Genomic DNA, 15,543 nt, shown 5'->3' on the forward strand with positions numbered 1-15,543 from the left:
GTGTGTGTGTGTGTGCAGTCCTGAAGCCAACAATCACCTCCCTTTCTCCTCCCTCCCTTCACCACCTCCTCCTCCTCCTCCTGCTCCTCCTCCTTCCTCCCCCACTTGGTTCCTCCAGTCCTGTCTTAAAGGTGATAGTTAGGAGCATTAGAATAGTAGAGAGGGAGGAATAGTCTGCACATTCTGGTCTGGGCTGACTAACACCTGCTTCTCGTCCAGCACCAGGCACACTGCGGTCCTTGTTCTGAAACGCTTTGCCGTCTCACCACAAGTATTTTCAAAAGCCACAGAGACGATTAGCCTGGTTCTCAAGAGTATTTTTTTCCTGATGATAATGTAGAAATCTTGTTAATCTGTCACTAGAGCCATGAAAATACCCTTAAAATTCAGTATAGCCTCAATTAGAGCCTTTTAAATACAGTGGAGGTGCAGGAAGAAGTGTTTCAGAATTGTCTACGAGTCTGTATTCTGAAACACTTCTGCCTGCACCTCGGCTACGTTTAAAAGGCTCTAGCTGAAATGACACGGGGTTTTGAGAGTGGTTTTTTTTATGGTTTTCGTGACAGATTAACAAGATTTCTACATTATTAGCAGGGGAAAACACTGGTGAGAACCTAGCTAATCATCTCTGTGACTTTTGAAAATAGTTGTGGTGTTCGAGAAAGGAAAGCGTTTCTGAATCTTACAAGTTCTGAATATTTCTACAAGTTCATGGATTCGATAAACAAGAGTGTAAGTGAGAAGTAAATAAGAGTGTAACTGAAAGGGGAAAAAAATAAGGAATCAAATGAAAATACGCCTTCCATATCTATTAATTTCTCTAGTTTATTTAGGTTTATATGTGTGTAGCTGACATCTTGCAGCTACAAAGCCGTAGTTACCACTAAGTCCTCGGATGAAATGGGATAATCAAATGAAAATGCGGCCTTCCATATCTGATCATTTTTTTTCTAATTTATTAATGTGTATGTGCGTAGCTGACATCTTGCAGCTACGAAGCCGTAACTAACACCAGGTTCTCGGATGAATGAGATAAGCAAGGTTGTAAGTGATGGCGAAGGAAAAAAAATAAGGAATTAGATGAAAACACACCTTCCTTATCTATTCACATCTCTACTTTACGTGTTTGTGTATAGGTGACGCAAATCTTAAAAAAAAAAAATAGATAAATAAATAATAATAAATAAATAAATAAACTCTAAGGATAATAGGCAGATAAGTACAGAAGTTTTATTTCATCAATCTCCAGTGTAGGTTGCCATAGTTTTCAAATGTGTTTCCATAATTCTAGTGATATTTTAAAGAGTAACTTGCAACATCAGTAGACAAAAGCAACCATCCGATTAAGAAGACGAAGAAGGAATATTAAAAAGGAAGAAGGGAAAGAAGAAAGAGAAAAAAGAGAAGAGGGGAAAATTGAAAAAAAAAATGATGATGGTGGTGATGATGATGATGAAAAGAATGAAGATGATTACGATAATGATGAAAAAGAAACAGAAGAAGACAAGGAGGTGGGAGGAGTAAGAGAAGGAGAAGGAGGAGAAGGAGGAAAAGGAAAATAAGAAGGATGAAGAAGAAGGAATGAAGAAAAAAGAAGGATAATAGAAAAAAACAAAGAAAGAACAATAGTTGAATAAATGAAAAGAAACAATAATGATATTTCTACATATTTCTCCTCCTCCTCCTCCTCCTCCTCCTCCTAAAACTATCTCTGTGGGAGAAGCATTGTTTTGACTCCGCCCTACCAAGATCGCGATAAAGGAAGAGAGACAGAAGGGAGAGGAAGGGAGAGGGAGGGAGAAGGGTGGAGGGAGAGGGAGGGAGACGGGAGGTAAGTACAGAGGGGGAGAGAGGAAGGAGGGACATAGAGGAAATGAGAGAGAGAGAGGTAAGGAAGGGAGTAGGAGGAGGAGGAGGAGGAGGAGGAGAAATGGAAGGAGGTACGAGGGAGAGAGGAAGAGGTAATGGCACCTGCTGATGGAAGATAAGTTAAAAGGAGAGAGAGAGAGAGAGAGAGAGAGAGAGAGAGAGAGAGAGAGAGAGAGAGAGAGAGAGAGAGAGAGAGAGAGAGAGAGAGTAGTTTTTGTGTGTGAGACTTCGGGTTTCTCTCTCTCTCTCTCTCTCTCTCTCTCTCTCTCTCTCTCTCTCTCTCTCTCTCTCTCTCTCTCTCTCTCTCTCTCTCTCTCTCTCTCTCTAACTGATCTCCATAAAGCCAGAACTTGAGCACCACCTTCATATATCACACCCTTTTCCTAGTACTCTCTCTCTCTCTCTCTCTCTCTCTCTCTCTCTCTCTCTCTCTCTCTCTCTCTCTCTCTCTCTCTCTCTTGGCTCCAGTCCTAGCGTTAGTCTTTACTCTCTCTTACCAGATCCCCTCTCTCTCTCTCTCTCTCTCTCTCTCTCTCTCTCTCTCTCTCTCTCTCTCTCTCTCTCTCTCTCTCTCTCTCTCTCTCTCTTTTTCCCTAATGTATCGTATTAAGCTCAAAGACCAGCTATTCTTCCCCTTCTTTCCCTCTTCCTCTTTCCCCGCGTCTCTAAGGAAGGGAGGGGGAGGGGAGATAGGGGGACTGGCCAGCCCTCTCCCCTCAGTGCTCTCCCCTCAAGCTGAAACTCTCCCTTGTAGCGTCTCTCCCCGAGGACGAACGAGGAGGAGGAGAAGGAGGAGGAGGAGGAGGAGGAGGAGGAGGTGGTGGTGGAAAAGAAACGGGAAAGAAAAATAGGAGGAGGAGGAGAGAGGAGAGATGGAATGGGAGGAGGAAGAGTTGGGAGAGGAGGGAGAGGAGGAGAGATGGCTTCCCGCAGAACATACTCCCTCCCTTTATTTCCCTCACAAAACCCGGGAGAGGAGGTTATAAGGAGGAGGAGGAGGAGGAAGAGGAGGAGGAGGAGAAGGAGGAGGAGGAGGAGGAGGAGGAGGAGGAGGAGGAGGAGGGTACATGAGTCACCCCACCTTGCTAGAACAATAGAGAATTCCCACTTTCCCTGGGAGAGAGAGAGAGAGAGAGAGAGAGAGAGAGAGAGAGAGAGGAGAGGAGAGAGAGAGAGAGAGGAGAGAGAGAGAGAGAGAGAGAGAGAGAGAGAGTGAGTGTGTGTGTGTGTGTGTGTGTGTGTGTGTGTGTGTGTGTGTGTGTGTGTGTGTGCGCGTGTGTGTGTGTGTGTGCGCGTGTGTGTGTACGCGTGTGTGCGTGCGTGTGTTGGAAGGAAAAGTCTGGCCACAGAACATATACATCTCACGCGGGACATTATTTTTCATCTCGTAGGAATCCGTGGGTTTTAAGGATCAATAGAGACCAGATCCACATGTCGCCTTCGAAGGACTTCCCACACGCGCCTCTCAGACCGTAACTCCCCCGGAATCACGTGTGAATCCCGCCCTTACACGTCTGAGATCGCCGTGCCCCTGTGACTCTGCCGTGCTGGAATTACCTCGAAGGGCTGCCGCAGGTGTTGGAGCGGGGCTTGGAGGGCTATGCAGGGATAGGGGGTCGTTGGGGTGGCAGGATGGCAGGAGAGGTGGTTGCGTGGTGGTGTGGTGGTGGTGTGACGGCGTGGCTTTCGTCTGAGCCTTCCCGACGAGTTCCTTGATATATAATAAATAATGGTGAGAAGAAATCGACTGTTGATATGTAGGTCTTTTATCTTTCGCTCCTCCTGTCGCGTCTCTCTCTCTTTCTCTCCCTCTGCATCTCTTTTTGTTCTCCATTCTCTCGCCGTCCATCTGTCAGTCTTTCAGTTGTTATGTTTTTATCACTCTTATTCTCAGTCAACTTTCCTCTTTTTCGAAGTTCACGAGATCTTTCATTCATGTCGCTTATTCCCCTTTCTTGTAATACCTCTTCCTTCTCCTATCCTTCCCAGCTTATCCTCAGTAGCTCTTACCCTTTCCCTACTCTCCAACTTTCACAGCCCCACTCATGCCTCTTAGACCCTTCCTTGCCTTCTTAGCCCCTCGCCCCCAGTCACCATTCCTCGGCAGTCCCTTTCAGACCATTTGTTTCATCCTGCCTCAAGTCCTCCTGAATATTTTCTCCTAAATTCACTTGATTGTGTAAAGAAACCGTGGATTTTTGTTCTGTCTTTCTTTTAACAGCACGCGAGCAGGACTGGGAGCATTAATACAGCCGTCAAACTCTCTCTCTCTCTCTCTCTCTCTCTCTCTCTCTCTCTCTCTCTAAGTCTTCCTCCAGCCTCCGGTTCCGACGCAGATTCAGATATATTTAAACCAATTTATGAGTCGCCACGGCTTCACGTGCGGCTGACACGGAATTACGCCACCAGTGGAACTCTTGAAGGCACTGCTGGGCGAGGGAGGCTCCTGACGGGGGCGCGGGACAAGAACGGCTGGGGGGGGAAGAGGTCAAGGAGAAGGAGGAGGAAGAGGAGGAGAAAGATGAGGACGAATGGGAGGAAATAGAAGTTTGGAGAAATGAAGGAAAATGGAGATGGAAAGAAGGAAAAGAAAATAAAAAAAGTTGTTTTCATTTGACCGGGGAGAACGACACTGGCGAGGAGGAAGAGGCCGAGGACGAGGAGAAGGAGGAGAAGGAGGATGAGGAGGAGGGTATGGAAATAGGGATAAATGAATATGAAATAGAAAAGGAGATCGAAGAAGAGAAGGAGGAGGAGAAGGATGACAAGGAGGACTAGGAGGTTACGGAAATATGGAGGAATTAAGGAAAATACAAATGGAAAGGAGGAAGGTTGGATGGAAAAGAGGGTGAAAAAAAGGAGCTTTCATTCATTATTTGTGTGTATTATATCTCACTGTCATTATCATCATCATCATCATCATCATCATCATTATCATCATCATTATCATCATCACCACCAAACAGAGATAGGAGGAAAGAAAGAAGGACGGATGGAAAAGAGGAAAAAAAAAAAAAAGTCTTGATTCATTATCTATGTATTTCGCATCTCACTGTCATCTCTACCATCATCATCATAATCACGGCCCACCACCACCACCGCCACCACCATCGTATAGTAGGGAGGGACGAGCAGCAGGGTGGTGGTGGTGGTGGTGGAAGGATCGAAGGCGGGAGTCTAGACCACCAGCAGCGGGAGGATGTTGTCAGTAGCGAATCGGCGTCGTGGCGGGAGGAGGTTTGCGCAGTCCTCCCTTGGTCCTGGCACTCCGCCGCCCCTTCATTAGCAGCCTGTGCCACTGGTCTGCCACCACCGCCCACTGGTCAGCGCCACTGCAGGTACAGCCACACTCCCACAGGCACACATCCTCAGGCGCTGGCAGGGAAGAAAGCAACACACACACACACACACACACACACACACACACACACACACACACACACAGAGAGAGAGAGAGAGAGAGAGAGAGAGAGAGAGAGAGAGAGAGAGAGAGAGGGGGTTGAGCACGGGGTGGCTGACAAGCAAGACACACAAGTTACTCGTAATACACGTACACAATAAGAGAAGTGTAACCCTCCCCTTTCCTTCCATCCCTCCCTCCCTCCCTCCATCCCTCTGGTCGCACGCCGCTCATCCTCTGCCTCTACACGCTGACGCAGAGGAACAAGACGCTGGTACTGGGAGCAGACTGGACGCATGAGGCTGCACGTTCACCATGAGGAGTTAAACGTCAATATCCAGAAACGTGATTTAGAGGAGAAGAAACGTTGGCAAGGCTGTTTCAGTGCCAGACAAAGACATGGAGTGCTAAAGAGTGCCCGCAAAATGTTCAGTAAAACGGAAACCGAGAAATAAAATAGGAAAAGAAGAAATTAAATAGAATCACGCAGTGTAGCAAGTGTCGGCCTCAAACTCTTCGTCGTAAATCATAACACGAACGAACGCTTGAGAATACGTAAAGGTTTGAAGCGGTGGTGGTGGTGGTGGTGGGGTAGTTATAATAGTGGTGATATTGGTAGTGTTTGCTGTAGTATCCCCTAATTTTTCCTGTTGTTGTCGTTGCGGTAGTGGTGGTGGTGGTGGTGGCGGTGGTGGGATAGTTATAATGGTGGTGATATAAGTAGTATTTGTTGTAGTATACCCTGATTTTTTCCTGTTAATGTTTTTGTGGTGGTGGTTGTGACGTCGGGGGCGGCAGCAGGAGTGACTGTCATGATGATGGTGGTGGTGGATGTGGTAGTGATGGAGGTGGTAATCACAGCGTGAATAATGGCCTGGGTGCTGTGGAGACGACGAGAGGGCGGAGAAAGGAGGAGGGAGAAAGAAGAGGGAAGGTTTAGACACGTGAGGCGAGGAAGAGACGAAACAAATGAATGAGAAGGGAATGGAAAGAGGAAGGAGAGGGAGAGAGGAAGGAGAGGGGCGGTTTAGAGGGAAGATTTAGAGAGAGAGAGAGAGAAAGAATGAGGAAGGTTTATACGTGAGGAGAGGAGGAGACGGAATGAATGGAAGGGAAGGGAAGGGAAGGTGCTAAGTGATCTTACTTCACTGTTTCATTGCTGGGATACGGTAGCCTGGTCGCGGCCTCTCCTGCTGGGGGTATTGACGGCACCAGCCCCGCCAGGCCCCGATACGTTCATCTAGGCACCGCTAGGCCCCGCAAACCCCCGCCTCCAGGACTTGCCAGGTCTCGCTAGCTAGTTTTCCGTCACAAGGCCTCTCGCATGCTGTGTGTGTGTGTGTGTGTGTGTGTGTGTGTGTGTGTGAGGCAGACGCCACTGATACTGCAAACTTCAAGGGTACACATTCTGATCCTCTTAGATACTGACACCCTGACTCTCTCTCTCTCTCTCTCTCTCTCTCTCTCTCTCTCTCTCTCTCTCTCTCTCTCTCTCTCTCTCTCTCTCTCTCTCTCTCTCTCTCTCTCTCTCTCTCTCTCTCTCTCTCTCTCTCTCTCTCTCTCTCTCTCTCTCTCTCTCTCTCTCTCTCTCTCTCTCTCTCTCTCTGCTGTTAACACGACGTGAAGCTTGAAACACTTGCTTCCTGCACTGAAAACTTTTGTTGCTACGGGACAGGCGGCAGGGAACGAAGGCGGCAGGAATCATGCTACAAGCCAAACGGAGCCACGAACCGCCTCACTCCGCCAAGCATATGTAACTCTGCTCTTATTAACACTTACACTCCTTTCTTTATATCCAATGTGGTAATGGTATACTAGATTCATGGATAAGGTTTTTCATCTGCTATTTTCTGACATTCCCGATCAATCACCGTTTTAATTTTCTTTTATTCGTAAATACGCATCGTGTTGTGTTGTGTTGTCTTGTGCGCCAAACTTTTTTGTTGTTGAAGTCTACGGGCCAAGACTCACCATCTCATGCACCGCTGCTTACTTATGGTGTGCTAGAAATGTGAAGAAGAGCGTCTTACTTTCGTTCTAATTTGGATAAGGGATTAGTTCAGATTGCTAACGAGATGGGGACAGATGAGTAAGTGATGTGTGGGTATGTTGATCCGTAGAGTTTCTTATAAATTATGCTTAAGCATTATAATATGATAATAATAATAGTTATCATTATTATTATTATTATTATTATTATTATTATTATTATTATTATTATTATTATTATTATAATGATAATAATGATAATATGAATAATAATGATAATGATAATAACACTTCCCAACCTCTCTCTCTCTCTCTCTCTCTCTCTCTCTCTTTCGTTGATAAACGTAAGAGAGTGCATATTTGGAGAGAGAGAGAGAGAGAGAGAGAGAGAGAGAGAGAGAGAGAGAGAGAGAGAGAGAGAGAGAGAGAGAGAGAGAGAGAGAGATGGCCTAAACATTTTGAAATACTGACAGGTGAACCTTAATCAGAATTACTCTTTCAGTAAGTTCTGTTCTGCTCACTCCCCACCAGCTTTCTTCTGAGACTTTCTTTCCGCACCTCCCCGTCCCTCCCCTTCCCCTTCTCCTTCTCTTCCCCCTCCCCTTCCCTTATCTTCCTTCCCTCCCTTCCCTTTCCTCTCCCTTCTCCCCCGGACGTGTAAGCCGTCAAGTGTCAGGCAGTTGACGAGAGGCGCTCCCCTAGTTCCCTCTTAAAGCTGACACCCCACGCCTCCCTCTGTCCCTCTCTCTCTCCTTCATAGCTTGTTATTCTTCCCTTTCGTCATTCATCCTTATTTCTTCTTCCTATCTCCCTACCTGTGCTTGCTTTATCCATAATTTTCTACATACATTTCATCTTGTTTTGATCTCCCCTTCTCAAGCCACGCTGCCTCACTCTGCGGTGGCTGGAGGGAGGACGGGTCAGGCAGAGCTTATGAGGAGCAGACTTCTTATATCTTCTTCCTTTAAGCCTCGCTTGTGTTCCCACGGTAACACAAGCAGTCTGGCTTCAAAAGAAAATGTCAGCCTGCTATTACGCTCGTGTCTCCCTCAGGCACCAGCGACACCAGGAAAGACAGCGCCGCACTGCTGCCAGGTCAGCGTCTCGCCGCCTCGCCGCCTCTCCGCCCTGCGCCATGGGGGAGGGCTTGGGCTGCTGAGTGAGGGGGCGGCCACATCATCAGCGGCAAGTGGCAGCAGCGAGTGGCAGTTCGCGCCGCAACTCGCCTCGCTGCAGTGCCCCCAGGTGGTCCCGGAGGAGGGCAAGGCGTGGAGCCATGGCTGGCGGCCGTGAGTCTCTGTGGTGGTGAGGGCGGCCATGCAGGGGGAGAAGGTGGGCGGGAGGGTGGCGACATGGGTAGCAGGGGTAGTTGGAGTGTGGGCGGGCATCGCAGCCCTCGGAGCCCTAGTGGCCGCCCTGCTGTCCCCGCAGTGGGCGTTAGTGAGGGAGCCCATGATGCTGGGAGAGGAGCCGCCCGCACAGGAGGTACAGGAGGCCTGGCAGGGGCGTGGCGTATCAGGCGATGGGCGGGACCTGCAGCAACAGCACCAGCAGCAGCAGCGTGGCGAGCACCGCCCCGTCCTGACCATCGTCACCTTCAGGCTGGGCCTCTGGACGGCCTGCCCGCACATCAACACCTCGCGGCTCCATGTCAGTTAGTACCTCCCTGGTTCTGGTCTTTCATAAACGCAAGATGAGTGGTACACAGGACAGTACGTAGTATGTTGTATGCTAGTACGTAGGTAGATTAATGACTGCTTAAATGGATACCAATTGCCTCTGTTGTTTTTCCAGAGGTAGCGTCACCTGAGTGCAGCAGCGTGAGCTACGGATGGCAACCAGTGACCCATAAAGACCTCAAGCTGCCTGCCCCTGCCCCCCTCATGCAGACCGTCCTGGCTAGGATGAGGTGAGGTCTCCTTCCTACATGTGATGCCACTAGACACACTCTCTCACACACTGTAATTCCCTGCAGCCACATACACCTTACGTATGAACAGTATTGCTTTAGCCCCCTACCCTGTCCCTGCTCGCCCGCTCAGCTATTGTCAAAAGACCGCATGCGGATGAGGCCCATCTCTTCCCCCATTCCTCATCCAAGATGAACTCTCGAGTTGTGTACATTCTTTTACAATATAGATAAAATCTTCCATCCTCAGACTATCGACATTGTTTCTGGTGGGAGCGTGCGGGCTGCTGGGGGCCGGCTGCCTTCTGGCGGTGGTGGGCCGCTGCTGCTACCCGCACGTCGCCTTCCTGGCTGCTCTCCTCTATTCCTTGGCAGGTGGGCAAACATCATAATTTTTTAGGACATCCTGTCTTTAGCAGGGCGTAATGTTGAGCTTTACGCTGTCCTCAACACACTGTCCTTCCCGCCAGGCTTGAGTGTGGGCGTGGGCGTGGTGTGGTTCGTGTCCGTGGTGTCTGAGGAGTACGGTGTGGCCTCTGGTCGACGCACGAGCTGGTCTGCCATGTACGCCTACACGTACGGCTGGTCCCTGATGGCAGCAGGCGGGGCGGGCGTGTCTGCAATGTTAGCTGCCCTCCTCACGGGGCACGCCCATCTTGGGCGACACGCGCCCCTGCTGAGGACGAGAACGAGCAGCACCGAGGAGAGCCTGGCGCGACCGCTACTCAGGTGTCGCAGCGAAGGGTGCTTGGGGCAGCGCTCCTTCACGTCAGACACCATCAGAACCTACCTCACCTGTGACTCCCGCCGCCATGCCCCGCGCCCCGCACACGCAGCCGCCACCCCTTCCCTCCATCAGTGTTCTTCTATTGTGGATCTGACGCGGCCCCAGGACGAGCCTCCGCCGTCCCTGGCCGCCCACCCAGCCTCGCGACGCTCCTCGCGTGCCACTGTTCTCAGCGACGACGCCCAGCAGCTGCAGCACTCCCAGAAGGAACACCAGCAGGCGCCGCTTCCTCAGCCGCAGCACCGACAGCAGCAAGAAGCCCAGCAAGAACAGCACCAGCAGCAGCAACAGCAGCAGCAACAGCAGCAACAGCAGCAGCAGCAGCAACAACAACAGCAACAGCAACAACAACAACAACAGCAACAGCAACAACAGCAGCAACAACAACAGATGCAAGGCGGGCGGAGTTGGTTGGGGGAGCCGTCTCGCGTCATCATTGAGGCTCCCCGCGCACCTCTACCACCGGTGGTTCCTCCTCCCCCTCTCAGCTCCTCTTCTTCGTCTCCGTCACCTCTTGAGCCGCCCCTGCCGCCCGTGATCACCAACACCACCGCCACCACCACCACCACCACCACGAGCGGCAGGTCGGGAGGCACGGGGCGGCTTAGCAAGGTGGAGCCCCCACGCCTACCGGAATATAGTTCCTTCAAGGGGGACTACACCCGCTCCCTGCCGCGCGAGGCCCGTCAGATGGCAGTGTTCGAGCGTCGCGGCGGCCAGCGCTCCACCACCCTCACCCGCCCCCCAACCAAGGTGTCCTCTGAGGTATGAGATCAGGACCCTCCCAGGAAGTGCCCCGCCCAGCCTAGAGAGGAGGAAGAGACGTGGGTGTGAGTTCGCCTCGCTACACCACACCTGTCTCCTCCTCCCTCCTACAGAGCTTCCAATGTAGTTTTTGAATCCTGGATCAGACCAGGCAGTCTGCCACGCACTGGGAAGCTGTCGAGGTTCCCGCGAGAACCTCTTGGGTGATGGTGGTGGCGGAGGCAGCACGCGGGGAGGCTGACGTCGCTGAAATCCCCAAAACCCCGTGACACGTCCTTGACAATGGTTCGGTAGGCCGGCTGATGCTCCAGTGCGAGTGTCGTGCCGTGGGTGTCTCGTGGTGCTGCCCACACATACCAGCGTGGCGCTCCGCTGCTGGGAGGGAACGAAGGCTGCCGCCACAAGGAACTCCACCACTCAGGCCGCTGCTATTTTCTTATCTAGTCCAAGCAGTCCGATGATTTTTAAGCAATATGTAAGCTATTCTTTGTAAGCGACACTGTTCGTACTGTAAAACACATATTCGCCATGCGGAACACAGCTGTGGCCTCCCTTTTAAAGACAGTGACAAGACGATGTATGTATGAGGTGCGAGCGACTGCGGTGCACACCAGGCGCCCGCCACCACCGGACTAATGTATCTTAGCGGCACCGTGAGCGTGTTGGGATGCCCGGTGGGTGTCACTAGTAGCGCTGTTTGGTGAGCCAAGTCGTGTTTAAGATGACAAGGAAAACAATGACGGCACCATCACTTACGTATTGACAACAACAACAACAACAACAACAACAACAATGATAATCATAATAATAATAATAATAATAATAATAATAATAATAATAATAACATTGTGAATGTTATTATGTTATTATTATTATTATTATTATTATTATTATCATTATTATTATTATTATCATTATTATTATTTAGGTTCAAACGTTTACAAAGACCGTGAAAATAATCTTCAGTGTTGGTGTGAGACAGAACATCTCTCATTTGTAGATATAGAAATCACACACACACACACACACACACATGAACTTAAGAAGGCCGTCAAACTAGCTCATAAGGTTGGTATGTATGTATGTATGTATGTATGTAATTACGTATAGCGAGCGACCATAATATTACTACACAAGCGTGTTTTATACCTAAGATATTTCACATATCAGTTTGTCATTCAGTTATAAAAATGACGAAAAGTAATAATAACAATGACAATAAGGGAGGAAGTGTTGTTTCGTTCATCCAGCTTCATTAGAGTCGAGTCGAGCGTCAAGAAAGGGCGATCTTTCCTTTGCTTTCCATTAAGGCTGTGAAATTATTAGGCGTTCTTGTCTAGACAAAGAGTATTTGACGAGCTGCCTGGTAATTACAGGGAAGAGAGGAAAGGTAAACAGAGGCCACTGGGAAGAGAGTTTAAGGGTTTAAAGGATGGAGAGGAGGCTGGGAAGGACGGAGAAAGCAGAGGACGGGAAAGGAGAAAAAAGGACTGGACGGAAAGGGAGGCTGGGGAGAGTAAAGAAGAGGACGGGAAGGTAGCAAAGAAGTAGAAAATTAATGATGTTGTAGAGTGTTCTAGCAGAAAGAGGTGGATGGCACTCTCATGCAGGGTCAGAGAAGCATGAAAACGTCACAGTCATTCCTTTCCCTCAAGTAGTGACAGCAGACGACCTAGGCAGCAGTGATGGTAGTCATGAACGCGTGGTCCTGACGCGGATGGCGCTCTTCATGTGACTGCCAGACTCAGCCTTCGCCAGCACCTGTCGTTTGCCATCGTTAAAAAGTTTTTATCCATATCATTATTTAATTTTGGGTCTTCCATTCATAAAAGACTATCCTTGGCCCAGAGTTCCCTCGATCAGTACCCACCACGAACACCACTGCTTCATTATCTTTGGGTAACATTACCATAAATGTTACCTGAATATATAGTATATCGGGGTGGGAGTTGTTTTTTTTTTTTTCTTATGTAAGAGGAACACTGGCTAAGGGCAATAAAATGTACGAAGAAAGGCCAATTGACTGTACTGTATGTCAGCTTCGAACACGTTCGAGCATTTGCCTCGAACACAGTCATCAGTTATTTCTCCGAGCATGTTCGTAGCATGCTCAGGAATAAGTTTCTGATTATGTTCGTAACATATTCAGACCAGTGTTCCGGGCAATGTTCGAGGACTAGTGTGTCCGGGCCTTTATACGCTCCGTGGTTTCCGCTATAGTTCACGCTGTGCAGCGCGCCGTGACGTGACTTTAAAAACATAGCTCTTGGTGGGGGACGGGCAGATGCCAAAGACGCACGGGAAAATAATTACATATTAAGGATCACCCTGAAAAGAGACACGAGTGAGAAAGGGATAATAGTGAATAGGGGAGTAAATACAATCAATTTTAAACTTCGCCAGTGTTTTTTAAGTAACTAGACTACATACTAAGGAAACCTCAGGAAGAAGTTTTTTTTTTCCATAAACCTGTAGGTTACTCCATTCCTCTGGACTGTGTTAAGTGTGGAACTTCCAAGCAAAGTACAGGTATGTGACTCTGAGCTAAGCATTGGCAGCAGACGAATATATATATATATATATATATATATATATATATATATATATATATATATATATATATATATATATATATATATATATATATATATATATATATATATATATATATAATTTATTTATTTCTTTTTTTATTCTGTGGTAGTTTTAATAAGTCTAAGCCCAGACCGTATCACCGTGTTATCTTTAAAACCGATTACTATACCAGTGATAATTATTTTCATTCTTTTTTTTTCCTTCCGTACCTGTGTATCACGAAGTAAATGCCACTGTTGAGGAAGAAAAGGTTTCTTTGTGTGAAAAAGAGGTATGTGTTCGCATCATAATCAGGGAACCCACATTTTGTTACTAAAGAAGTCACCGAATTTCCACCATTGTCACGCCAAATCAATGCCACAGTAATAGATAGAAATGGTTTGGTTTATGTGGGTGAGGAACAGATAAGTATGTGCCCTCATCAGTCTAGGAGCCCACATTATGTTACGGAAGTCACCGAATTACAACCACTATCACCCCCAAGCAGCCGGTGCATGATATACACAGCGTGAACAGCAATTAAGGAGCTTGGCTGTAAGCTCGTGACCTATATAGTACGTAGCCTATGGGTCCGCGAGGCTGCGCGAGGCGCTTTCCCGGAATGACCGCACACGAAGTTCCGTTAGAACATAACTTGCACCATGCTCGTATTGTGGTCATGAACAGTTAGGGAGACTTGCAACTGTGGCTAGGAAAAAAAAAAAAAATGTAGGTGAGTCTGTATGGAGGAAGTCCCCACTACTCACTATCAGTCACAGCGAGTCTTCCCGTGGAGCGGCGCGCATCATGCAGCAGTCAGCGTGTGGCGCAGTGGTGGTGGAGGCACTGCTCCTGGTACTGCTCCTGGCACTCCCAAGCCGCAGTGCATGCAGGGCTCATTTCCACGCCCCACACACCTGGTCTGGTGCCCGTAATACCCAGGACGTATTTGACGAAGCTTTCTTTTCACACAATACACACAATGCTCTGACCTTCCCCTACAAATTTGAGATACCAGTAATATCAAAGAGAAAATTAAAAGCGAAGATGAGTGACCCTTACAGTGCTGAGCTCTCGAACTTGCAGCCACATCAGGACCCGTACCAGTTGGGTGAGGCGATACACGCGCCGCTCCTGCCGAAACAGCAGAGGTGTGTCCAGGATTTCTCGTTTAATTTTTGCATTGTTTCGTGTCCCATTAACGTTTTTGGCATAACTAATCCAATGTAATACGTGATCATTCTTTGCTACAACGGTGGTCAGCTATGCATGTGTGGTGATGGTGGGAGATTGGCAGCGATAAAGTGGCAAAGTGTGACCGACAGGCTGATGATGCAGGAGCAAGAGTGGCCTCGCCCCTTCGATGATGCAAGGGTCAAGTTCCTGGAGGTGCTGGCAGTCGTCGCCGTCAAAGTAGTCATGTCCACAGCGTTGGCCTCGTGGTTCCTGGTGGCTGGGCAGGTGCTCTTCGCCCTAGCGGACATGACGGGTACCACCGAGGTTCTGGGCAACAGATCTCCCCTAACCTTCATTTTTCAGGCGCTGCCCCTAGTTGAAGTGCTCTTGAAGGGCAGCGCTGCTTTCGACTAGTAAGAGCATTTGTGTAAGCCTCCAAATACAGAAATAGAGACATTCAAATAATGATAGGCCAATAGTGAAATTTGTGTGGGATTCAGTCTGTTATTCCATAGGCCTAATAGTCTCGCACAACTGTATGCCAATCACTGCCGATTTCTACCAGTATATTTTGTGGTGTAATCTTGTTTTCTCATCTTCCTGGCCTGTTGAATGGTATAATTGCAGTTTCCCCCAATAAACCGCACGTAAGTATGAAGTGTCTCACGGTCCAGATCACACTGCTAGGAGCATTTCCAACTCCATATTACCTTGTCGCAAACTAATAATAAGGTCGGGACGGAATTTCGAAGATTTACCTCAGTTTTTAGCTGGGATCCTGTTTCCAGTCATTGAAAGGATAGTGAGTGTGTTCGTGTGTTTGTTATCAATGCTGAAGTTAGGATAGGTTAGGTAAGGTTACCTTAGCTTTCTGGTTGTGTTCGAATATACTAATGTTGGGGGTTCAAGGGGGGCACAGCCCCCTGGTTATAATAGGTTTTTGGTTTTCTACATTTAGGAAATTTCCTTGACTTCTAGGGAAATTTCCCTACATTTTCAAAGTCTATATCACTCGTATGTTCCCTCCCCCCCTCCCAAAAAAAAAAAAAAAAAAAAAAAAAAAACCCGCTTCTC

The 15,543-nt window shown here is 48.3% G+C and overlaps 2 protein-coding genes across 2 annotated transcripts in view; both read left to right on the forward strand.

Moving 5' to 3' along the window:
- The window catches only part of LOC135106606 (uncharacterized), a 46,030-nt gene that overhangs the window by 2,170 nt on the left and 28,317 nt on the right, over nt 1-15,543 (forward strand). The window contains exons 3-6 of the mRNA XM_064015879.1: nt 8,312-8,912; nt 9,053-9,167; nt 9,418-9,542; nt 9,638-13,248. Of these exons, the coding sequence (XP_063871949.1) occupies nt 8,576-8,912; nt 9,053-9,167; nt 9,418-9,542; nt 9,638-10,725 (1,665 nt within the window). The 5' untranslated portion in view covers nt 8,312-8,575 and the 3' untranslated portion in view covers nt 10,726-13,248. The remainder of the gene's footprint in view (nt 1-8,311; nt 8,913-9,052; nt 9,168-9,417; nt 9,543-9,637; nt 13,249-15,543) is intronic.
- On the forward strand, nt 13,948-15,529 carry LOC135106183 (uncharacterized). The gene is made up of 2 exons (XM_064014962.1): nt 13,948-14,444; nt 14,619-15,529. Exons 1-2 carry the CDS (start codon nt 14,101-14,103, stop codon nt 14,881-14,883), a joined length of 609 nt encoding a protein of 202 aa, XP_063871032.1. The 5' UTR covers nt 13,948-14,100; the 3' UTR covers nt 14,884-15,529.

The sequence above is a fragment of the Scylla paramamosain genome, chromosome 13 (genome assembly GCF_035594125.1).
Source record: "Scylla paramamosain isolate STU-SP2022 chromosome 13, ASM3559412v1, whole genome shotgun sequence".
Classification (NCBI taxonomy): domain Eukaryota; kingdom Metazoa; phylum Arthropoda; class Malacostraca; order Decapoda; family Portunidae; genus Scylla; species Scylla paramamosain.